The 26,847-nt window shown below is 39.3% G+C and overlaps 1 protein-coding gene across 2 annotated transcripts; it reads right to left on the bottom strand.

The window, feature by feature from the left end:
- Positions 1-35: 35 nt before the first annotated feature.
- Positions 36-26,847, bottom strand: LOC135426919 (uncharacterized oxidoreductase SAR2567). Of its 2 annotated transcripts, none has more exons than XM_064680253.1 (4): positions 26,715-26,847; positions 26,149-26,263; positions 668-1,440; positions 36-596 (listed from the first exon to the last, which is right to left on the bottom strand). In XM_064680253.1, exons 3-4 carry the CDS (start codon positions 1,428-1,430, stop codon positions 385-387), a joined length of 975 nt encoding a protein of 324 aa, XP_064536323.1. In that variant the 5' UTR covers positions 1,431-1,440; positions 26,149-26,263; positions 26,715-26,847; the 3' UTR covers positions 36-384. The 2 variants fall into 2 exon arrangements, with proteins under 2 accessions (XP_064536323.1, XP_064536324.1); XM_064680254.1 differs by having other exon boundaries at positions 26,728-26,846.

Genomic DNA, 26,847 nt, shown 5'->3' with positions numbered 1-26,847 from the left:
TATGCACAAAATGTCTACAAATCAAATGCAGCAAATTGTCAATTTACAACTTTATAAGAAAAGGGGACACAAAAAACAAATATCAAATATAAACATTTGAAAAAAATGTTAAAACCTTTAGGCGTATATAGATTATAGATAACTGAATACAATGTTAAAGACAACGATTCTGTATGTGTGTGTGTATGTGTGTGTGTTTGTGTGTGTTTGTGTTTGTGTGTTCGTGCGCGTTGCATACGTATGTACAGAAAAGGTATTGTAAGTATTAGCTGCAATCCCAGTCCGGGCAGCCGTTGATATATAGCTCCACCAGATCTTTCGCTTCCTCTTTCTCTCTCTCTCTCTCTCTCACTCTGTCTCTCTCTCTCTCTGTCTCTTTCTGGTCTAGACGGACTGCGTGGCGGACTCGCTGCTGGCTCGATGCAGGCGCAGCGAGGAGCGGCATGGCAACGTGAATTGATACTTGTTGTGGGAGAGCAACGTGTAGCGCTGCTGGGGCACAAAGTCCCACAGCGCCCGCTCGATGACCTGCAGCGCACTGGCGCTCAGCACATCCGCCGTATACTGGGTGGGTGCGCCCGGGCACTGTGACATGGCTGGAAGCAGAAGAGTGTGTTGTTGAAGGCAAGACAGCTTGCGCAAACTAAAAGTAGAATGATGCACTTACTCTGCGCAACGGGCGCCTTGTACAGCGACTCGACGGTCATGCCGCATGTGTCCAGGGCCACAATGCTGACGCCATATGGCTGCAGCTCCTTGCGCAGCTCCTCGGCACACTTCTCCACAGCGACGCGCGAGGCATTGAATGCCACCAGGCCATCGCCGCCCATGCTGGCGCCGGCACTGCTGCCGCCCAAATAGAGTAGACGTCCGCGAGTCGGACGTAGGAAGCCCACGAATGCCTTGGCCACACGCAGCGTGCCCAATATATTGGTCTTGAGCATGTGCTCCCATTGCTGCACATCCTGGGACTCGACACGGCCGCGATACACGCTGCCGCTGGTATTGATGACAGCGGCAATGCCCCGTTCGTTGGCATTGAGATGGGCGCCCATGGCAATGGTCGCATCGCGCAGCACATCCTCCCGTGTCACATCCAGGCGCATGGGTATGATGGTGCCGCTGATGGGCTCCTCGCTATATTCACGTATCTTCATCCAGCCGCAGAGCAGTTTGGCGGGCAGCGAATCGCGTGCCTCCTTCATGCCGGCAAAGACGCGACATCCCTTGTTCGCCAGATATGTGCACAGCTGCAGGCCCAGCGCCGTGTCGGCGCTCGTCACCAGCACGACACGGCTGGGCGGCACCTCCCCATTGCCCGCCTGGCTCTCCTCACGCACCTTGCATATCAGATAGATGAGCAGCGCGCCGGCGATCGAGAAGAGCGCCAGCAGCTGAAAGGCCAATACCAACATGGTCATTGGCTCCATTTTGGCATCTCTGTAAGTGCATGAAAGTAGAAGACTTGCTTTAGAGTGTTATCCAAATATATATAAAACTGTTTGTCCTGATTGAATGACTGACTGACCGACTGACTGATCGACTAACTGACTGACTGTACTGAAGTATATGGAGATGTGCTTTATAGTTTATATACAGCTTATCCCCATCAAAATCGTATTAGTTGCTGTCGTAATATGTATACAAAAATTTGTCCTGATTGATTAACTGATTGACTGACTGATTGACTGCACTGAATTAAAAAAAGTGCTCAATTGTCATGTTAAAGTATATATAATTGTGTCTTGATTGATTGACTGATTGATCAAAGATCAATTGGTATCCAAATATATATGAAAACGTTTGTCCTGATTGATTGATACTGATTGACTGACTGTACTGAAAAAGAAGAAGAAGAAATTGACCTAGTCCTATGGCAGAAATGACATATATATCGCAGATCAAGCTCTTATCAAGTGTTATCTTGATATATTAGTTGTCCTGATTGATTGACTGACTTGTTAAATGATTGCAATCGGTTGGTGATCAATCAAATCGCAAGTGCTAGTAAACACCCATACTTCTTTATATTAAATCTAAATGAGTTCTATAGTTCAATTTAATGAGTTTCTGAAAACTTAAGTAGTTCGTTGAAAATCAGCGAACAATATAACAAATTTAATTGATGTCAAGAAGTTTTGATTGATGCATTCAAATTTACAATTAAATTTTTGACCAAAATTGTTATTTTTTTTTGAAGTTCTCACCCCATCTAAGAATTTCAATCGATAAAAGATAAAAGCCAAGTCAATTTGATTGTTTAAAGCAGTTCAAGCATCAATCATTGAATCAATCATATGTGTGTATATACATATATATATATATATTGCCTGGAGAACTAACTTTGGGCAAATGTAACAGCCTTTAACTGTCTTCCAAGCCGAGTGCATTGCACTGCATTGTGCAATAGCTCGAAGACGAGCACATAACATATCACATAGCATATCATAATATCATAATACCAACAAATTTCCTTGGCAGTGCGTCAAAAGACGGCTCAGCTGCCAGTCGGGTATCTTTAGCTAAATTCAAAACAAACGATACTCTTTATATCCATTTTATAATTATACCCTGTATCCATTTAAATGTATGTATTTAAGGCAAGTGCTTGCAGTGGGCAGAAGAAGACATCTCCCAATCCATAGTTAAAGAATATATTTTTGATCATCATCAATAGTCGAGTTAAACTCGACAATGTCGCTCCGTCTGACTGTCTGTCTCTTTAAACGAGCCGATCTCCCATATCGATAAATATACATATATATTGGTATCTGCAAACATTTGAATGCCACAATTAAGCGCTGTCAATTTCATAAAGATCGGGCCATGGGCAACCAAGTGATACGAGTATACATTTGGCATATTGCTTATTGCAGGGCATCTGCTAGTCGGGCACTCTGATTTGGTTGCTCTTCTATTTTATAGCTTTTGATGCGTTTTTATCGCAGTTTTATTCAGTTGGCTTTTTGCTACACATTTGGCTTGCTTAATTATTGCGCGCTTTTCTTTAAATTTTATAATAAATACATTTACGAGCAGTTGGCCGCGTCGCTCCCTCGGACATGGTCATAGACACCACCTAACGCCCCCTTTCTCCCCTCCTCCCACCCACAAGCCCACAAGACTCTTCACTTTTAACAGAAAGCTACGGACCATATAAGAGCTAGCCATGAACGTGTGCCTGCCTGTGTGCGTGTGCGTGTGTGTGTGTGAGGGGGGGGGGGGGCTATAGACGCCATATGGACGCCATATGGACGCCATGGCAGCCAGCTGGGCTCTGGCACGTGGCCAGCGGTGCGTGACCAGCCCAAAAAGCTTCGTGCATTTGGCAATAAACGATGTCTACGTGTGCTTCTCAGGTTTTCACTGCACGCGCCAGAAGACTTTGTCGCTGTATGCACCTCATTTATCCAGTCCAAAGTAAAAGTTGTTGCCCCAAAAAATCAACACCCCCTTCACCCCCGCCATTCCCCTCTAACCACCCCAATTGGAGTTCCAAGAGCCAGCTAAGCGCCAACAAAGCCAGTCCGCAGCTGAAAGATCTTCGGCTTGAGCTCTATCGCTCGATCTTTGGGGGCGTCCAGTTGCAGTTGCAGTTGCAGTTGCTGCACCTCAGCTTTCTTCTTCTTCTTCTCTGCTTCTTGGCATGTTCCGGTGGCTCTGCGAGCATTTCAATGCATTTTCCCTGCAACGCATCGCAGCATTTGACGACTTTGTTGACATGCGGAAATGGCTTTGCCATATTTGTGTGTGTGTGTGTGCGTGTGTGTGTGCGTGTGTGTGTGACTGCCCGCACAGTGGTACCAGCGCCACATCCGCCTACGTCGCCGTTACGCAATTAAACAACATTCGTTCATAAATATTCCCCCGCCCACCAAGCCATCCAATTGCAGCCAAAAAAAAAATAAAGAAAAGAAACGCACTCTCTTCCGCATAACCATAAAACCAAGACAGACCTCAAGCATTCATCATGTATGTATATATTTCATAATATTATATAAAAATTATTGTTTGCTAATAGTATGTGTATTAAGTCCTCGGCAGAGGACAGATCGTCTTCTTCTTCTTACATTTTAGTTACAGAAGGAAAATCTTGATATTGAGTTTGAAGTCGAAAAACTTTCATACAAGCAAAAAAAAACTTTCCGCCAATTTTCCACAATTGCGAGTGGAATTTCTGAAATCTGTTCTGTTTCTGTTTCTGTTAAACAGATCTTCAAGAAGTTCTTATGATATTAAGCTAAAAGCCAATCGGACGTACTTTTGGAAAAAATTTCTATGCAATGCCAGTTATTCGTTTTTTTTGTTTTAGCCAGGAGTTGGTGGATTTTGCGAAATGTGTTCACAACTCTTTCACTTGATTTTTCATGAAGCTTTTTGCGAGTAGTCAGTTGGCGGCCGAGCTGCAGGCAAATGCTTGCCGTGATGATTTCGAGCACGAGACGATTTATTTGGGGAATATATTTAAATGTTGTCATCTAATTGCTTAAGTTATTTAATCAATTGATCTGCACTGTTAACTGGCTGTCAAGTGGCTGTCAGTCGGCTGACAATTGACCCAGTTCTATGGCCAATTGCAATGGCAGCTTTTAGCTGTTAGCCAAATGGTCATTTAAGATTGCATAAGACGCATGCGTCGTGTTGCATCAACCAGGTTGCAAGCGAGTCGGTTGTCAGCAGCAGGTTGTCAGCAGCTTGTTTGGCTGTCAGTTATGTCAACTTGTGGTTGTTCTAGCAGCTCGCTTGACCATGCTGTTAATTAAGTTGCCATTGCAATTGTTAATTGACAATTCACAGTTGGCAATTGTTAATTGTGAATGCACTTTAATTATCTTCAATTATGTGGATTAGTTTGTCCATTGAACTTGCTGACTGACTCACTAACTGCCAGTTAGCGTGTCTTTGACTGTGTCACTATTGTTGAAACAATTGCAAAAAGCTCCGCATTGCAGCCACATAAATATATAATTGCCGTCGCACAGATCTCACCATGAATGGCATCTCAATTATGGCCAGATAAGAGCCAAGCCAAGCTTATAGATACATGTTAAGTTGACGTAAAACGTGACGTTTAACCCAACTATGTCGCTTCATTCACATTTCATAATTCATAAATCCAGCCATAAATGGTTTAGGTTCGTGTTTAATTATGGCTTATCAATTTAGCCGCCTGATAAGTGCAGATTGTTTGGCTTTCGCCAGCTGTAAACGGCTTAGCTTCAGGTTGAATTTAGCTAATCAATTTAACCTCTTGTTAAACGCCGCAACATCAGAGTCTGAAACATGACAAAGTTCTAGCTTGTTTACCTCAATATTTGAATAGCCTGCGAAAGTTTAACACTCAGCTATCTGTCTGGACCATTTAACTGTCAGCTAACTATTTGCAAGCTAGTTGTAAACTAAATTATTCTTTGACTGAGCAGGCAATTGCTATAATCTCTGGCACCAGGTTATGTGTAGCTAATATATTATAGCTCTGCTTCATAAGTGCTTGTTAAGTCGAGTAATCAGCTATTTAACAGACACTTGTCTGGTGTACGGCTTTTGCATTCCAATAGCGTGCACATTAACGTTCTAGACATGAATTAGTTGATGTTCAACTGAGCCAGTTTACAACCTAATCAAACTTTACAAGCCGCAGCCTGTTAAAGATTTACAAGCTAGTTTTACATGCAGTTTTTCGTAGGAACATTTCAACGCTAAGTAGATGTTTACAAGCAAGTTTAACATGCAGTTATTAACTGTATGCTTATTTTTCTACTCAAAGCTTTTACTTTTCATAATCATTCTGAGTCTAAGCTATGAATGGGCTAGCTAAAGGTTATGTTTAACATAACAATTTGACAGCTAGCTTAACACTAAGTTATTCAATGACTATTCATTGTCATTATACAAAGCTTTTACACATTTAATAAAACAAATATTTCATAAATAATTAAAGAGATATATTCATATAAGCCAAACGGTCTGAACAATTGGTAAACTGTTTCTCTTTTTTGTTTTTTTTTTTAATTTATTTAAATCTCTGGAGGAGCAACAAAAATCAAAGCTAATTGTTGTGTTTTCGAGTAAACAAAGTTCAGATTAGTTTTGAACAGTTCGGGTCATTGTCTGCGATTCCCCTGCGGGCAGCGGACAGTCTGAGGGAAGGGCATGGGGTAGTGGGGAATAGAGAAAGACAGGCTTAAAGTAGTTAGTGCCTGCGGCAAGGGAAGCGAAAGGCATAGATATAATTGGCAGTGACCGCACAGGTTCAGAAATAGATACAGATACCGATGCAGATACAGATACAGATACAGATACAGATACAGATACAGATGCAGATACAGATACAGATACAGATACAGATTCAGATACAGATACAGATACAGATACAGATACAGATACAGATACAGATACAGATACAGATACAGATACAGATACAGATACAGATACAGATACAGATACAGATACAGATACAGATACAGATACAGATACAGATACAGATACAGATACAGATACAGATACAGATACAGATACAGATACAGATACAGATACAGATACAGATACAGATACAGATACAGATACAGATACAGATACAGATACAGATACAGATACAGATACAGATACAGATACAGATACAGATACAGATACAGATACAGATACAGATACAGATACAGATACAGATACAGATACAGATACAGATACAGATACAGATACAGATACAGATACAGATACAGATACAGATACAGATACAGATACAGATACAGATACAGATACAGATACAGATACAGATACAGATACAGATACAGATACAGATACAGATACAGATACAGATACAGATACAGATACAGATACAGATACAGATACAGATACAGATACAGATACAGATACAGATACAGATACAGATACAGATACAGATACAGATACAGATACAGATACAGATACAGATACAGATACAGATACAGATACAGATACAGATACAGATACAGATACAGATACAGATACAGATACAGATACAGATACAGATACAGATACAGATACAGATACAGATACAGATACAGATACAGATACAGATACAGATACAGATACAGATACAGATACAGATACAGATACAGATACAGATACAGATACAGATACAGATACAGATACAGATACAGATACAGATACAGATACAGATACAGATACAGATACAGATACAGATACAGATACAGATACAGATACAGATACAGATACAGATACAGATACAGATACAGATACAGATACAGATACAGATACAGATACAGATACAGATACAGATACAGATACAGATACAGATACAGATACAGATACAGATACAGATACAGATACAGATACAGATACAGATACAGATACAGATACAGATACAGATACAGATACAGATACAGATACAGATACAGATACAGATACAGATACAGATACAGATACAGATACAGATACAGATACAGATACAGATACAGATACAGATACAGATACAGATACAGATACAGATACAGATACAGATACAGATACAGATACAGATACAGATACAGATACAGATACAGATACAGATACAGATACAGATACAGATGCAGATACAGATACAGATACAGATACAGATACAGATACAGATACAGATACAGATACAGATACAGATACAGATACAGATACACAGATACAGATGCACAGCTAATAGAGCTTAACCAGGCCTCGTGCTTTTGTTTGCCAGTCGCAAATTAGTAACTCTTTTGCCCAGAACTCAAGTTGAACTAAAAGATACAGGCACGGATACAGATACAGATACAGCTACAGATACGTATATTGTGAATACATTTGGAGATACCGAGTCAATTGCTCGCTGAGTCTTGACTCTTTGCAAGACCAGTTCAAGTGTAGCTTTCAATCATTCCAAAGCCAAGCTAATTTTCTGCACATGCCGACGCATACGACGGTTGCCTCATCAAAAGATACAAATGTATCTGCGGAGCTTAGGCCAGCTCTAGATTGTCTGTGCTTGTGTGTGCGACTGTTGGGTCGAAGGGGGCTCAGTCAATGTAGCAGATATAAAGTATAGCTATGGATACGTTTTGCCATACTAAGATACTTTTCATAAAAGATACTTTCAACGATAAATACTCGACCTAACTTTGATGGACAGGCATGCATTAGCTTTTAGCTGAGTTACATGTATCTGAAGAGCTTTCTTGAACAAGCAGATGCAACTTTTTACTGCCCGCATCTCATTACCTCGCTATAAGATACAAATGTATCTGGCAGCTTGTCTCTATGGAAAGTGTATCTGTGCAGCAAACAACAGCTTTGCTTAGTTCGGAGTGCAGGCAGATGTTTGTAGCTCGTAATTGTATGTATCTCATATGCATATACACTCTCTCTACCGCACTCTAGCTCTTGGGGTATGCTCGTTTTGTATCTTTAATTAGTTAAAAAATGTTGTTGCTTTTTATTTATGCCCATTGATTATGGCTAAAAGCAGCTGAGGGAAGCTAGAATGTTGAAGAATATCTGCAAGTCGGGCTTACCCGGTTGCAGTACTTTTATTTATTGCCTGTCGCTTTTGCTTGTAGAATATCTGCAAGTCGGGCTTACCCGGTTGCAGTACTTTTATTTAATGTTTGTCGCTTTTGCGTCTCGTCAAAATCGTGTATTACTCACAAAATCTACTTAAGACGTTTTGTATATTATTTGTTTGTTTGTTTGCTTGTGTTTTTTTTTGTTTTATGGCTTCATGTATGGCAGCCATGTTGTGCAGGGTGTGTTACACACACACACACACTGAGACAGGTGCGCGCATACCTATAAAATATGTTAATTGCGACATTTGCTGATTTGTTGTGGCTATTTCAGCAGCAGCAGCAGCACAATTGTTGTTGCTTTTTTAACATTCAACATTCCACATTCAACATTCAACATTCAACCCAAATGTGTCAGCCTTGTCTCGCATCCATAACTATGCACAGTCCATATCCAGCCACATGCATCCGCGCAGCTTATTAATCATAATATTGCGCATACGCCGTGTATTGCATATTGGCGCATACAAATGCTTTCAGACAGGCGTTTAATTAACTTTGTCTTCTTCTTCCTCTTATTTTCAAATCTTCTTTTTTTTCGAATCGAATCGATGATCTGGCGCTGATGATAGCTTAAAGTCTTATTATGCCAGACGACCGAAGTTGGAAAGTTGTTGGACTCAAGGAGATGACTTGACAGCTGGGTAGGTGGGCTGTAGCTCACCAAATGAATACCCTGTAATTCGATAATAGTTTGACTAAGGTTAAAGTACAGCAACGTCTATATAAGTATTTGGTATCTACAATGGCCTCTAGAATGCGAGGAACTTCAATTGATATCGACTATTTGAACTGAGTAAATATTACTTAATAAGCTGGTTCAACTCCGGACTCAAGGAGATGACTTGACAGCTGGGTAAGTGTGGTGTAACTCGTCAAATGAATACCCTGTAATTCGATAATAGTTTTACTAAGGTAAAAGCACAAATCTTCTATATATTTCATTTTTAAAGTGGCCTCTAGATTGCGAGGAACTTCAATTGATATCGACTATCTGAACTGAGTAAATATTACTTTATAAGCGGGTTCAACTCTGTTTTGATCGAACTAAAATTGATTTTTATTCGTTTTCTCAAACCCACTCGGTTTTACCACCTTTCTTTCGCCTGTGCGCGTGGATTGGTCAATGTCGTGCAATTGCTATAAAATTGTTTCTAAAATCAAGAGTATTTTTATTCCTTTTCATTCTATTCTATATTTTGCTTTGCATAAGTTGTAAGGCTTTAATAGAGCAGTATTCCATGCATATTCCACCCTAATGTGTGGAATTCTTGTGGAATGTCGTCAAACGTTTTGCTGCTGTCAGCCAGCCGGTCAATCGATTCGTTTGTCAATCAGTCAATCAATTGGCATAGATGCTATTTGTAATAAAGTTAATCAAATCAGCAAAAGCATGATAATTCCACAGTTAGTCAACATATCTAAATATATATCATTCTATGAACCATTTTGATGCCATTCAATTGCTGGAAACAAAATTAAACGTATATCTAGTTTGATTTGGCTGAGGAAAAGCAAGCGTTAAATTTTGTGATTAATGAAACTTTTGAAGACTTATATAAGAGCTTAGCAAATGCGGCGAGAAGCATCCATGGCAAGTTTCATTAGCCTAGCACACTAACGAAAACGAATCAAAAACATATTTCCACATATATTTTTTGTTGCAACAACATAAAACAATTATCGCAGCTATCCATTGAAATTCCATTGAATAATGGGCCAAATAGCGCAAATTGTTCGTTAAGTGTGCAAAAAACTAAATTAAATATAAGCGAAAACAAAAGCAAAAGCAAAGGAAAAACAAAACTTGTGGAAAGTGAAAAATCAACACACGCCGAAACGAACCGGACCGCAGCGCAAATTGCAATTGCTATAAGCTATATGCTGTATGCTATATGCTGTATGCTATATGCTGTATGCTGTATGCTGTATGCTATATGCTGTATGCTGTATGCTGTATGCTGTATGCTGTATGCTATATGCTGTATGCTGTATGCTGTATGCTGTATGCTGTATGCTGTATGCTGTATGCTGTATGCTGTATGCTGTATGCTGTATGCTGTATGCTGTATGCTGTATGCTGTATGCTGTAAGCTGTATGCTGTAAGCTGTATGCTATATGCTGTATGCTATATGCTATATGCTGTATGCCGTATGCTGTATGGTATATGGTTGTTCTTCTTCTTCTTTGGGGCTCGGATTGCAACTGGGGCTACGCTTGCGTTTTGCAGCGCACGAAATTGGCTAATTGCCATAATTAAAGAATTGATGAAACTGAAGGAAAAACAAAAACAAACAAACTCTGAAGAAAACCAAATGAAATCAAGCAAAAGCGAGAGAGAGTAAAGATTTATTTGGCACGCCGCCGACTTAATACCCTTGCAGACATTTGCCTTTTGCAGATATGTGAGCATAGTTAGGCTCGGCAATGCCGAATATTTTGCCATACAAAATGTCATTTTTCGTCAGATTCTTCCTATAGTGCCACATAATATAGAAGTGAAATGTTGAAAAGATTTGAATAATAGTAGGGTGTAAATGCCGAGTTTGGTCCAGATATCTTGATAAAGCGAGAAGTTTTTCATAAAAGATCTGATTTTTTATATGAGTTTGCATACATATAGGGAGCATAGTTAAGCTTATAAGTGGCGAGTTTGGTCAAGATCTCTTGACAAAGAAAAAAGTTTTCCATACAAGTACCCTTTTTTTTTGGACCGATCGTTCCTCTGCAAGCTATATACGATATAGTGGTCCGATCCGGCTAGTTTCGGCATATACTCTGCCTGACAGCCGGACGGACATGGTTATATCAAGTCGGATAGTTCAGAGATGTTTCCTTCTAGTCGTTACACATTTCATGACAGAATTAAAGTACCCTGTAGAAGGGTACACCGAAAATTAAATAACCTTGATGGACATGAGGCCCTGAAGTGCTTTTCTACGAGAACTCTTCACCCGACGGACAGGTCTATATCGACTTGTTGATTAGGTGTCTATATATTTGCTTAGTATGTTACAAATTGACTGACAAAATTGAAATGCCTTCTTGTAAGCGCATAATTTAATAAATATATATCACGAGCGCGGCAAACGAAACGAAAAGCGGCGAGAAACATGAAATTTGATACTCAAGTAGCCCAATTATTTTGCACCTCAACTTTTTAACAGCAATAGAAAAACATAAAAAAAAAAAAACAACGAAAAAGCAACAAAAATTAATTAAGGCTAGTGTAAGAAGACTCTGGACGAGTGCGCACAGCCGACAGATACCCTGTTCTATTGTGAAATAAATCTGCAATAAGCAAGCCTTTTTCATCGATATTAAAAACATGAATTTAACAAATTGTTTCCATGGTTTACCTGTCAAAAGTTGAAGCACATATTTTGTCGAGTTTGGGTATTAAGTTGACAGTTGAGATCGAGCGAAAGTCAAAAAGTCTTGGACATTCATTTTCCGCCCAAGCGTATGGATTTAGCGACAAATGTGTAATACGTTTTAAATGAGTTAACATAAAGCACTTTGATGAATGAGACAGACAGACAACGGAAAATGAAATGAAATTTAGCCGGTTTCCACCCCTTTTCCACAGTTGCGTGTGAAATTTGCTACAGCAAAAACGCCGGCTTCAATGTTTTGATTCATAATCAAACAGATGTCTAAATGCATGTGTGCAGATATACCCAAATTGGTGCCAGCCAAATGTTACAGGGTATCTTTATAATAATTGTGATAACCAGTAATGGCAACAGGTGCCAATGAGCCGCATTCAAGTGGAGCTCTCGACCAGTTGGCTGGCGTCCAGTCAACTTGGCATCAAAACATTTGCATACGACTATACACACACACACACACACACACACACACACACACATATATATGTGTGCTTATATGTACATGTATCTATAAGTAGTACAAGTATCTTTCGTATTTGGGCAGTCGCATAACTCAGCGTTATTTTTTTTTTGTGGTTTTGTTTTGAGTTTCGGGTTCGTTTGGCGATTTCTTTCTGTTTAACACATTTTAGACACGCATCGCCAGCGAGAGCGCTAATTTTGAGCGGGGCTCAGTTCCCCTCCTCGCCTCCGTTTCGACCCTCTCCGGCCACCCCTCCCCCCTTCCCTTCCCCGACAACAACAACATCAAACAATTTTTGTGGCCCAAATACAAAAAAACAACCTAATTTGGAAGGTGAAAATATGCAGAAATCGTAAATATTTACGTTTCAAGGGATCGCTCGAAAAGTTTCTTCTCTCTCTCTCTCTCTCTCTGTCTCTGTCTCTCTCTCTCTCTCTCTGTCTCCGTCTCTGTCTCTCGCTCGCTGTGTAGGCGTTCGCGGCGTTCATGTTATGCATTTCAATCTACGTTTTAGGTTTCAGTCTTAGCTTTGCTCGTACTTGTTTTTGTTTTTGTTTTTATTTTTGTCTGGGCCTTAATCGTGGACACGTCGTCTCAGGGTTTCGGTTCCTCCGATCGCCAATAAACGTGACCAAGTCGAAGGGCTCAATTGTCAGCGTGTAAATAAGCCAATTTATGGACATTCAGTTCGAGACACAGACTCAAGACAATAATATTTAAGCATAACAAATAAAAATAAAAACATTTTTTCCACTAGGAAAATGAATATAATAAATAGACGCAACTTGGAATTGGTATTTCTCATATAAGTCGGCTGAGTTTTGGCCAGACTAGGCTAGCTGGAATTGTTGCTAGACAAATTGAAGCAATGCCTTCAGCTAGTCTTAAAAAAAACGATAATCTGTCAAACAAACAAATTGTTAACAAGTAAGAGGTTCTAGTCGGGAGCTCCCGACTAGGAGATACCCTGAACCCTCTTCTTCCAACAGGCGATAGGTATAAAATGAAAGATACCTGATATATATATACTATTCTAGTCAAGTTTGCTAACTCTAGCTCATATTATTTGCCGAAATTGCTCTGAAAACAGGATTTCGATATCGATTTTTATCGATTACATGGAAACGAGGGAACTTAACGATTATCGAAAACAAACTCGATCTGCGCGGGGACTAGGAGGACCTCTAGCCAAAATTTCAAGACTCTAGCTCTTATAGGTTCTGAGATCCTTTCTTTCTTACATACGGACGGACGGACAGACAGACGGACGGACGGACGGACGGACGGACGGACATGGCTAGATCGACTCGACTATTGATGCTGATCAAGAATATATGTATATAGTTTATGGGGTCGGAGATGCTTTCTACTGCCTGTTACATACATTTGCACAAATACATTATACCCTTTTTACCCATTTTCAATGGGTGTTCAGGGTATACAAATATTGAAAGTTTTATTGCATTAAACAAGAATCTTCTTCTACCAACATCAAATGCAGCTCGGTGCTCGCGATTGTTTGCTTAAATATTAAAAAAAAAATATTAAAAAATAAGTTAGTTAGTTAGACTCGTTCCGGAGTCGAACTCTCGACTGCATTTGAACTTGCCACCGCCTCATACCTCACAGCCATATCAAGAATCCAAAGAAAACTGAACTAAGCAACCAGCACATAGATATTTGTGTGTGTATGCATGTGTGTGTGTGTGTGTGTGTATGTGTGCACATGTACACACAGAAATTCTGGCATCCACGTGGCTTGCCAACATAATCACACGTTTTCTTTAATAACTTCCATGTTTCTCAACCGATATTGATGAAATTTTTCGCAGTCGATTTTCATTCGTATATTCTCAATAAGAGAACGGCAATAAGATTGTGCCTAAAATTGTTTTGATTTATGGCTATGATTTTAGCATACTACTCTTGAAACTACATCTCTAATTTGGGGAATAAAGCTCTTAAAACCCAAGTGATTTGCTCAAAAAACAAGATTTCGTTGGTCACATTAATATCTGTTGTTGAATAATTATAAAGTATATTTAACGCATTGAATCATATTAATTACTGTAGATCTGCGAGGTTTACTTTCTGTGTCTAAAGAAATTACCCAAATTTGTATTAAACGTAGATTTGCTGTGCCTTGACTGATCAATCCGTCAATCAGTCAGTCAGTCAGTCAGTCAGTGCAGTATTATTTTGGAAATGTATCGTAGCAGCATGGAAATGAGTGTGCCTTGCAAAAAATATATGTATATGTAAATATCTTTATATATATGTATATATCACTTCACTCGCTTGCTTCACTCCAAAACAATATCAAGATCCAATAAACAAACAAAAAAAAAACAACTTTTGTAGAAACTAACTGAGAAACTACTGAGAATGGATCCACTGGAAGACTTCACAATCATATGTCTGCTGGCCTCACTTGTCGCGCCAGCCATACTAATCCTTATCCTGGGGCTATATCGCCTGACTGGCTGCCTGGGCTACTATAAGCTAAAGTGGGACTTCGCTCGCCTGCCCTATAAGACGCTCTGCACGATCTGTTTGGAGAGCAGCAAGGATGGCGGCTTGGCGGCCGCGTATCGCCTGCCCTGTGGCCATTGGTTCCATAAGAACTGTCTCTATGTCTGGCTCAATCGGCACAGCAACTGTCCCAACTGTCGCCGGATCATTTCTGGCTTCTGGAATGGCAGACAGATCGAGCCTGTGCTGGGCTACCACCAGTATATCTATCTCGATGATGGTCGGCGCGATAATCACCAAGCGCGCCTCCTCTGGCCCTATAGGCCGCCCATCTATACCCGACGCCTTGTCTATCCCTAATTAGCAGCACCATCGACAAGTTGGCCAAGCAGAACCATATACTACATTTAAAAATTTGTCCAATTTTTTGATTTTTGATATTAGCTGGGCAATTGGCAGGGAAGACATTCACTGCGCACTCCATATATACATACACATGTATTTATTATACTCTATTTTGTATTTGATCGCTGCACAGCACACAACTCTTTAACACTCTTTTACAACACTGCGCACAGCTGCATGCATTGTTATTAAACACTTAACACATTAAATTTTTATTATTATTCATTTAGTATGCTGACTGCAAGCCAAGCAAAAGTTTTGCCTGCCTCAAGGTACACACGGCCCCCGACAATTAATATGCTTTTTTTCTCTAGCCTGAAGCTGTTGAATATGTATAAAATACGGCTAGATTGTTTTTGTGCAAATGCACGTAGCAGGCAGAAGGAGCATAATTATATATATATTAAGTATATATGTATTTGATCGATCTGAAAGATGTCCGTCTGTCCGTCTGAGTGAACGCCTCGAGCTGGGAGACTGCAATATGGTTTGTATATTCATAAATCGATATTTCGATATCTCCTTCATTTTCATTTGTTTCGATAAATATCGATTTGAGTTTTTTCTCTCGCATCATTTGAAGATTCTCAGAGCTACATACAATTTTGTATGTACACTCGTGTATAGTATATACAGATTGGCAGCATTTCACTCCCAGATAACTTTTCCCATTTCGCCCCAAAATCAATGAAAACTTATTTCGTTTAAGCCCTTGCTTGGGCTCATGACTTGACAGTTTTTCAAGGATCGAACTATAAACTGGCAGAAAGTTGACGTAGTCTGCTTCGAACCGTAAGCTGGGTTCAGGGCAAGGGAAAATCAGGTTCATGAACCGAACCAGCACATTTGTTCGTCCACGCTCAACCGAAACAGATTTTCCAGAAAAAAAAAAAAAAACGATTTATCTATCATTAATCCATTTGTTCAGGTTGTGAATAAAATGTGAATAAAATGAATGATAGGGACATTTTTTGAACATTTTTGGTGAAATGCAATTGCTTAAAAATGCACAAGGTGCTAGTCAATAATGAAGATCACGATAAAGATGATGACGATAATGATGATCTGATGATGATGATGACGAGAAGCTGCTGTTTGTCGTCTACTCTGCTTTCCGTTAACTTGCTTTTAGCTGCACGCCATCAACATCATCATCATCAACAACAACAACAACAGCAGCAACAGCAGCAGCAACAACAGCATCAACATGATCATTATGATGATCATGAACATCAACAGCAATAAACACTCAGCAATTTTCACCAAGTTCGCTGAACTCTTGAATCGTTTACCCACAACAACAACAACAACAACAACAACAACAACAACAACAACAGCTTCTTTTTCGTCGTCGCCTTTGTCGCCTCTTCGTTTTCTTCGCATTGTGTTGCATTCACGAAAAATTGTAATAAAATATGCCCCCCCCCCCTCTCCACCCACATCTTTAATGCGAAAGCCAAGATAATCCTCCCCTGATACACCCCCTTAATCCGCAGCATTTTCAAGTTCAACTGTTGTGAAATATTTAGAGAAGAAAAAAAGTGCTCCAGTGTTTGCCTGACTAAGAGATAACAAAGATTCGAGCTTCATGCTATTTGGTCCCCCCCAAATGCATTCTTGAGTAACTTCGGTGTTTAAAGTCCGATCTTTTTGGTCTGAAATTTTCCGGACTTAAATATGGCATACAAAAGTGTGGATATACTTAACCTTTAAACATGAGTTTGTTTCAAGAATTTTGGATAGAGTGAGGGGAGCTTTCAACAAAAGGGAAATATTCTTAAGCTGTGCTAACAAGAACCCACATACCAAGTTTGTTTTATCTTACCAAAGAAAAAATAAATACATTTCCTTCTGAATATAATTTGGAAGAATAAAGTTCATTTACTTGCCAATTTCAAGCCTCCAGCTTTAGCTATATTTTCCGAGATCGAGCAGTTCACACAGACAAACATGTCTCGATCTTCTCAGTACGTTTGAATTACTTAGTTTAATTTTTTAAGACCTAAAGTCATGACCAATATACTTTTATCCACTTCGCAAACAGAGTATTATAAAAAGCAAAAACATTTTCAGCAATTTCTTTCCCGGGCAGGTCTTGAGATTAGATCATCCGCGAGGTGAGCTAAGCGCGGGCGTTGACGGTGACGGCACAGCCAAGCGAATGACAAATGTGAATAGATTGAAGATGACAGTTGACAGTCAAGTCAGTTGACTTATGGCAGCCACTGTCTGGCATGTGCGCAGTGAGAGTCGAGTCAAGGCATTCGCCTCTGTCTGACATTGGGCTAATCAAATCTCTCGAGATCTATGTGGAGCGGCCAAGAATCTGAGCTCTATTTATTGGCTGTGTTATGCTCAGTTTAGCGCATAAGCAATCTTAAGCTTTCAACGAAAATAACTGGAAAACTCAAGTAGTTGAAAGTTCAGTTAGCTTGTAAAATATTTGAATAAATCAATTGAAGAGAAGTGCTGCAGACAAGGCTGCCGGACTAGAAGTTACCCTGTAGCCCATTCCGATTCTACAGATTTATGTAGATTCATGACGAGGATTTCAGCTACACCTATTACATTTTAGCCACCCATTTTCCAAATTGGTTTTTCCGATAAGTGTGAAATACGTCTCAAATGAATTTCCATAAACATTTGAGTTTGAGTTGCGTTTCCGCGCATTTTCCACGCTTGCGGGTGATATTTGAATAAAAACAAATGGCTTTTTTGCTGCGCTTTAAGCCTAGACTCATATTCCCTGCATTTCCCACCCATGTCAGCTCTTCCAGCTCTGTTTACCAGACATACGGGTATTTGATTGCTCTATATAAGTACTTCTTTGGGCCCAATCAACTTGTGCTGTCTCAAGCGCCTCAATAGGCACTTTTCACATAAATCGCATGTCTCGCATACGTCACAGTGCATCGCATTATCATTATCGCATATGGAATTTGATGAGGTAATGGTTAGCGGCAGCGGGGAATACCACTAATATGCCCAAATAACTCGCAATATTTTCACACGCTTCTCGGAACGCGGCGCATTTCTTTCAAATCAAGTTGTTTTCTTTATGTCCCATTCGAGTCGAGTCGAGGGTCTGGCAATAGCTTTGGGCGCTATTTGATATAGGGCCGTGTTTTATTGGCCAACTTGGCTGATGTTTTTTTATCACTCTCTCTCTCTCTCTCTCTCTCTCTCTCTCTTTCTATCTTTCTTTTTTCTTTCAAATTGTGGTTTGTTTTTGTTTTATCTGAACTCTGGCTGTTTAAATTTGTTAGTTTGAGCATTTAATCGGCTATTACCAGATATTACCGCACCTTGTCTGCCTCTTGGCGCTTTCTGATGTTAATGAAGCTCTTCCAAATGGCATTTGGACCATTATGCAAACTATCGATAAGCTGTCTGTGTGTGCAGCTCACACACACACACACACACACACATGATCAGATTGACAGCTTTTATCGCCTGAGATAAGAATGCGTTTCTTGCGGTCAATGTGTTGCTTATTGCCTTTTTATCGCTTTTTTATCTTCCAGCATAAATAAGTGGCTCACTTTTTGTGCATAGTATTTTTGCCAGTATGTATGCAGTATTTTTGCTAGTATTTTTTCTAATATTTTTGGAGTATTTTTGCTGCAGTTTGTCAGTTGTTAGATGCGAAAGGTCCAGTTAGATAATACAATATAATACAATAGAACGAAGAATGTTCGTTTCTCTCTCTCTCTCTCTCTCTCTCTCTCTCTCTTCTTTCTCTTTGCCTCTCTCTGACTGCCTCTCTTTCTCTCTGTCTGTGTGCCAGTCTGTCTCTCTCTCTTTCTCTTAGACTATCTGTGTGCCTGTCTAAATAAAATATATCTGTTTGTCTCTTTTGCTTTATTTTATTATTATTATATATTTAGTGTGTTAGCCAACACTGGCTTTCCTCCAGGCTCGTTTCAGTGTCGGCTTGAGAAACACTTTCAAAATGTTCGCAGATTATTTATGAGTTTTTGTTTTTGGAACGGAATCGAGTTTCTTAAGTGTCGGATATGTAAGATTCTGTAATTCATTTCGAAATTCGCGCAAGGAAAAAAATAAAAGAGTTCAAACTGAAATGTGTACCCATTATAATTGCAGCTTGGATTGTTTTTTCTATTTTTTTTTTTTTTCATTTTCAATTTGTTATTCTTTTGTTAATTTGTTTCTTTTTCGTTTCTTGCAAATCCATGGCAATTGCAGTTGGAAAACTTAACGCTCCATTCAGCGTTAAAATTGCTTTGTGCCACATTCAAGTTGCATTTTTTTCATTTGTTTTGTTTTATTTTTGTTTACCTACTTCTGCTGCTGCTGCTTCTTCTAGCCAGACTGAGCCATTGTTTCTATTTCTATTTCTATTTCTATTTCTATTTCTATTTGTAAATCGTCAATTGCATTTAACAATCAGTTCAAAGCGAGCTGCCAACCTGCTTTGAGGCAGGTGCCGAGCTCGAGTCTCTTCTTTCTAGGGCTTTACTTGGACGAGTGCCTCGATAAGGCATGATATGGCACACACATATGTACATACATACATACACATATGTATGTTATATGGTATAGGAGCTTTACGAAATGGCATCAAAGTCACGTCTGGTCATCTCTTTTAGCGGCAATCGAATTTGAAAAATGCATTTCTCTTGCAGCTCGATAGAGTTCGAGAATTGGAATATTTACATATATATATATACTATTGCATTTAGCGGAAACTGTGAATATGCATATCTAAAACCCATAGGCAGGCAAAACCTATGATAGACAAAAATTCCAGCAAGTATTCCAATATTATCATCGAAATTATGTTTCCATTTTAACTTCCTTTCTGTTCAGTTTGTGAACAGCGCATATGGGCATATTGTATTTAACAAGAAATTGTTTAAACTTTAGATCTTGTTGAGCCTCAAGAGTTTTGGGAATTGTCGCTGAAATTGTGTTTTGATTATCCGCCCGAACTCCTCAACAGCTCTTCTCTTCTCTTATCATTGGCCGGAATCCATTTAAATCTATCTATAATATATATCTGAAAAAAACAACATTTTGTTTCTTTTTTACGCTTTTGTTTTTTATATTGAAACGCAACACTCTTTTTTTTGGCTAACTGCCAAATCGAAGCATGCCGGGAATTTAAATCACGCTTTTTGTTCAAATGTGTTTTTCTTTAAATATATATTCAATATATTTTGTATATACCCTTGCGAGTGGGTATCGCAAGTGTGTCACGACATTTAAAACACACAGTCTGTCGCCTGCATGCATGCATAAATATCTGCCGAGCGTGGTCATCATAGTCATGTTTTACTGTATGTGTGCACAGCTGGCTAACTGAACTGGTTATGTTGGCAAAGCTATTCCAAAGCAAACGAAAATCATGAGCTTTAAAATGCGTTTATTGCTGTAAAAGAAAAGCTATGAGCATCAGAAGTTCTTGACAGTTCAGTTTTTTTTAGTGGTTCAGGTTCAAGTCAAAAAGAAGGTCACAGGCTCGAATCCCAGTCTAGTGTGTGCTTGTAAAACAAGGGCTATAGCAGATTGTGAGGCTACTCGATCAAAGCTATATATAATACAAGTATTATGTGCGAAGGCATCTAAGTATTATATATGTGTGTTTATGTATGCATGTGTAAGTGTGTGTGTGTGTGTGTGCGTGGGCGTGTGTGTGCTAGTGTATGCATGCATGTATGTATGCATTTATGAATATATATATGTATGCATGCATGTTTGTTTTCTAATACGAAACGCAGACCGAGCTTATTTGTCGCTGTGCTGCATATTTAAATAAAACGAATTTCTACCAAGTGCTCTACTCCTCGATTCTCAAGAATTCAAGTAGGCTCCGCAGTTTTTCATAGTGCTTGTTTGGTGTTTTTTTTTTGGTGTTTTTTTTTGGTGGTTTTTTTTGGTGGTTTTTTGATATGTACATATGTATGTATGTATGTATGCATGTATGCATGCATGTATGTATGTATGTATGCATGTATGTATGCATGTATGTATGTATGTATATATGCATGCATGTATGCATGTGTGCATGTATGCATGTATGTACATATGTACATATGTATGTACATATGTATGTATGTATGTATGTATGCATGTATGTATGCATGTATGAATGCATGTATGTATGCATGTATGTATGCATGTATGTATGCATGTATGTATGCATGTATGTATGCATGTGTGCATGTATGTATGTATATATATATGTATGTATGTATGTATGTATGTATGTATGTATGCATGTATGCATGTGTGCATGTGTGCATGTATGCATGTATGCATGTGTGCATGTGTGCATGTATGCATGTATGCATGTGTGCATGTGTGCATATATGCATGATATTGTATGATAGACTGATTCCAACGTTTAGAACTTTAAACATATTGTCAAATAGACGTGCAGTTCAAGATAGTAAGCGGACATTTAAAATTTTCACCGGCGAGCACTGAATGAAGAGGTTATATCTAAAATGGTAAGCACAAAACTTGCCACGGGCAAGGCCGGGGAATACCCGCTAGTATATTATAATTATAATAAATATATTTCTTATCTATTTTTTAATGTCAAAATGGAAACAAAAATTAGCAATTAGCATTAATTGAAAGAATATTTGGAACATTGAAACATTCTTATTTGTGAGCGATCCAATTTATATTCTATTATTTATATATTTATTATATTTATTGAGGATCAATGAAACCCTGCAAAGGGTATTCAACTTGTGGCAAGCCGCAACTAGTTTTTATTGTTATTTCTCTTCTTTTTTTTTTTGTATAGTGATTAATTATTTGTTTTGCTTTTTCGGTTTGTTGTTCGATTTCCATTTCAATGCGATAGACAATAATAAACGATTTGTTGCCATTTTCTGTTTTGCGTTTATGGATTGCAACTTTATAAAAATAACTTTGGCGAATTCGATGCCAATTCCGATTCCGGGGCCTGTTTGTTTGGAGCTGCTTGGGGGCATCCACTCAAGCGTCCTATTTGGTCGTGTTGTTGTTGTTGTTGTTGTTGTTGCTGTTGCTGTTGTTGTTTCTGTCCGCCAATTATGGACACAGTCGTCGTCGGCGACGCTGTTCGATTTGAAATTTCACTTTTTTCCAATGCACACACCAAGACTATACCTTGTAGAAGGCATGATATATTTCTCAAGCAATATGTAACGTATAGAAGAAGACGTCTGCGACTCTGTTCAGTATATAGCCATGCCCGTTGGTAGCAAAATATATTAAGATTAGGAATACCACACTTCACTCTTTGGATACATTCCCGATTCCCTCACAAAATTGGATAAAAAATATATTGTATGCCATATTTATTCCCTGAATGTTTCATAGAGATCAGACTACAGACACCGAAGTTAATCAAGAATGCATTTCCCATACAAAGAATGGGGCAAATGAAAGAAGAAGAAGCGCAGCCGTTCAGTAGGAAGAAGGGCCCAGTAGAAGAAAGAAGGGTTCAGTGGAAGGAAGATGGATTCAGTAGAAGGAATATGGGCTCAGGGTATCGCCTAGTCGAGCACACCCTACTTCTCTTACACTCTTACTTGTTCATGTGTTTGCTATTTTGTATACCCTTCTTGCGTTTGAACTTTTCAAGAGACACAGTTGGACTTGGCCGCTTGGCATTTGGAGCGCAGTGCAGTTGAGGGCAGGGCGCATGAGCAAGTGCATGGGAATGGGATGATTTGCAATAACTGGCTAATAGCCAGATCTGCAACAACAACAACAACAGCAACAACAACAACGACGGCAGCATGTGAGCCAGCCAAGCAGACACAGGTTATAATTAAAGCTTCGCTTTCACCTCGTTCAATTGTCGAATACTTAGGAGCACTTAGTGCTTACAAACAACAGCGTTTACACAGTCGGAGTGCTCTTTCAAGGATTTGGTATGTGGGTTAACCAACACTGGCAACTTTTTTGTGTCAACGCGCTTACGACTTCTCGCTTTTCGTTGTTGACTCTTTTGCCTAGCCAAAGGTAACTTTTCTTATTACTGATGCAAGTATTTGGGTCAAACAACACTGGTTAATTTATTGTTTTACAGCACTAACTGCCAATTGCGTGCTTGTTCTTGTGTCTCTTTTGCCCTTGCAGCCACATCTTAATATTCGACATGTAATTTGTGTCGCTCAACACTGGTTGAATGAAGAATAGTTTTCAAATACTGACTGCGTTATTTTTGCCTTTGAGCTGCCATACACTTATATAGTTAGATCTGGTATTGGTGTTTGCCAACACTGTTTGATATGCAATTTTACCGTAGATATTTGGGGTTTACAACACTTATTGCGTAGGGCGTGGCAATGACTTGGTCCATGACTGAGCTCTCTTGCTTTCGAAAATGCAAATTGGTTAAATCTAGCAAGTGGACGGATCTAACAGTGTTGGTTAACTGTTTGATTAGTTGACAATTGGCTTTACACCACTAACAGCTTGGCTCGTGCCTTTTTTTTTAGCATCCATATTTGCTCTCTTGCTTAATTAGATCTGATATGTTATGTTAACCAACACTAGTTGCCAAGTTGACAGTATGTTTTACAGCACTAACAGCTTTGTTTTGCAGCTCCGGCTTGGCACAAGACTTTCCTCTCTTGCGCTCGCACCACGCATCTTTAATTGGACCGGCCTTGTATCTCAGTATGGAGCCCCCAACTCCGGGTGGTCTTAGCAGTGTGCTGTGTGTGATCCCCTCGCCCCTAGAGCGATGATACCCCCTCTCCGTAACTAAAACATACAACTACCAGTTACTTTTTAAGACAAAAACCTGTCGATTCGCCAGAATCAAGCCGAGACACGCATGTAGATTTGGTATGTAGCTAAAAGGCACAGCTACAGATACAGATACAGATAGACAGCCGGACAAGCCCATATATATATATATATGTATATGTATATGTATATGTATATGTGTGTCTGCATGTCTGTAAATGCTGTCTTTGAGTTTCCATACTCTCAAGATTGTCTATTTGTTAAGCTATCTCGCATGTTTGAGCAACGACCTCAACTGTTTGTTTATTGTTTTCGTTTTCGTTTTTTTTCTTCTTTTTTTTTTCATTTTTCTTAAAGTTTTTTATTATTTTGCCGTCTCGTTCGTGCGTGGAATTTCTTAGAGATCTTAAGCCACGAATTGTCTTGTAAATGTCAAAATGTCAAAATGTGTCATAAGATCAAAGTTGAACATTTTCCGCCTCGGCTTGCGTCCAGTTCCAGTTCCACATGGCATCCAATAATTATTGAATGTGCCCAAACGTGGACACAATTCCAAGTGTTAAGCTGCCTATTCGAAGAGCAGGAGTCATAAAATGTTGGTCAAGTGTTTTCGCGTTGACCTTTTGAAAACTCATTCGTAAATATACCCTGTAATTTGGGAGACGCACGCACAGAGTTAGGCGAAGTTGAAGTGCGCAGAATACTTGAAATATTTTTAAAAATTTGGAAAGTTTTGAAAAAATTTTAAGTTTTGGTAACTTTCTCTTAAAAAAAAGATTCCTTGAAGCATTTAGCTTTTCATTAAAAATATGTATGTAAATATATATGCTCATATTTTTTTAATAAAACTAGATCTGGGCAAGAACTTTGCCCCTTTATATATTTTCTTGTCAATTAAATGGTTAGGGTATAATATATGAAAATAAGTTCTCATTTTTTGAAGGATATTTTCACCAGAAAGCTGTAAGCTGTCTTCAAGGGTATTCAGTCTTCGGCGTGCCGAAGATGGCAGAACTAATATTTGTTATAATAAGAGCTCAGCTCACTTTGTACAGGGTATCTGGCAGGTGTTTATTATGATATGGAATACTATTAGTCCGCGTTATGGTCAAAGCTTTTAAAAACAACATCTGTTTAAGAACAAGTTAAGATCTCAGCTCACTTTGTGCAGGGTATACGATTGTCTGCTCACCTTGTGCAGGGTATCTAGTAGTCGTTTATTATAATATGGTGTACGATTTGTCTGCTCACTTTGTACAGGGTATCGGACAGGTGTTTATTATGGCATTGTATACTATTTCTTCGCTTTGTTGTCCAAGCTTTTAAAACAAGAACTGTCAAAAAGAATGTGTTTTGCTTTTTTCTTTGTGTTTTTTTTTTTTTAAACCATTAATTTGCATACGCATACAACAGGTATTCTTCTTCTTCTTGTTGTTGTTGTTGTTGTTGTTGTTGTTGTTGTTGTTTAAGTTAAGATTGATGATTTTCAGCGATTTGGCACGAGCGAGACACACGATTTTTTTTATTGAGGCCGCCGCCGCTGCTGGCATTCCGCGTTTAAGCTGCACTCCCCCCACCTCCCCCCCCCCCTCCTCCTCCATCGCCCCTCGACCCCTTGAAACACCAATAAAATAGCTGACGCGATTCTTTTGTATATGAATGCGTATAGAGGGGCTGGGGCTGGGGCTGGGGCTGGGGCTGGGGCGGGGAGAGCTAACGAATTGGAGGCCCCCCGCCTTGGCGACTCTTGCATATATTATCTCATGCGGTTATCTCATCGGCAAAATAAAAAGAAGAAGAAAACTTTGAAAATAAAGATGATTCGCATCGCATTTCGAGATGCAGTTGTGCGTTAAGAGCCCGAGGGGGGGGTTGGGCACACAGCGGGGTTACCTCATGCCAGGAATACGTTTCCAAAGACTATCGATAAGTTTTGCTTGACTGCGCGAGCGTCTATCGCAGCGCTGGCCGCGACTGTACCTTGAGTGTCTTTGAAAGTCGGCGCCCATTGACATTGACTTGAACCGACAGGGCGGCAGGGCGGCAGGGGGAGAGAAGGGGGTGGGGTTTATTTAAATTAAATATGTTTATGTGTTACTTCTTGAAGTATATGGAGTGCTTCGGTCTTACCCTTGATTCGGTTCGCGTGCAGCAAATGAAGCTCAAGCTTGATTCCTTGATATTTGTTTTTGGTCTCGCTCCGTTTAGCGCTTCTCGAAAAATTTAAATCGCATCAATAAATAAACTATTTAAAATAGGCAAAAACAAAAAAATGAAACAAAATATAACGATTTTTATGGCTGCGTCTTCAAATTTGCACAAGAAGAAGAAACTATAAAAAAAAAAACACACGCACACACACATAAAATAATAAATAAATTTGCAATAAATTTAAATTGTTGGACGCCAAAGAAAAAAAAAAAGGAAATCAAAGCGAATTTCTTGTTTGCATTCGAAAACACGCGACGAAAACAAAAATAACAAAAATTAAATAAAAAAACCAAAAAAAAACAAAAAACAAACAAACAAAAAATACAAAGCAGAAAGAAAAAGCAATTAACAATAACAACAAATCACATTAAAATGGTCTTGAGTACGTTCGGTATGTGGAATGCGCCCGCTGCGGTTCGGCTTGCAACGGTTTCTGTTTCTGTTTCAATTTCGATTTCGGTTTCTGTTTCGGTCTTGCTCTTTACCAATTTCACGCACAGTTTCGCACAGACTTCTCGTGTTTTTCGACTTCGAATTCGATTCTTTGCGTTTGTTAAGCGTTTCGCGTTGCGCTGCTTTAAAACCCGTCGACCTGGCGTTTTGAGCTCGTATCGAAGA

Source organism: Drosophila montana, unplaced genomic scaffold (assembly GCF_035044405.1).
Source record: "Drosophila montana isolate Dmon_TW-CO22-7 unplaced genomic scaffold, ASM3504440v1 contig_2106_1, whole genome shotgun sequence".
NCBI lineage: Eukaryota > Metazoa > Arthropoda > Insecta > Diptera > Drosophilidae > Drosophila > Drosophila montana.
Note: the sequence above shows the minus strand (reverse complement) of the source record. Positions and strands in the feature narration are given on the sequence as shown.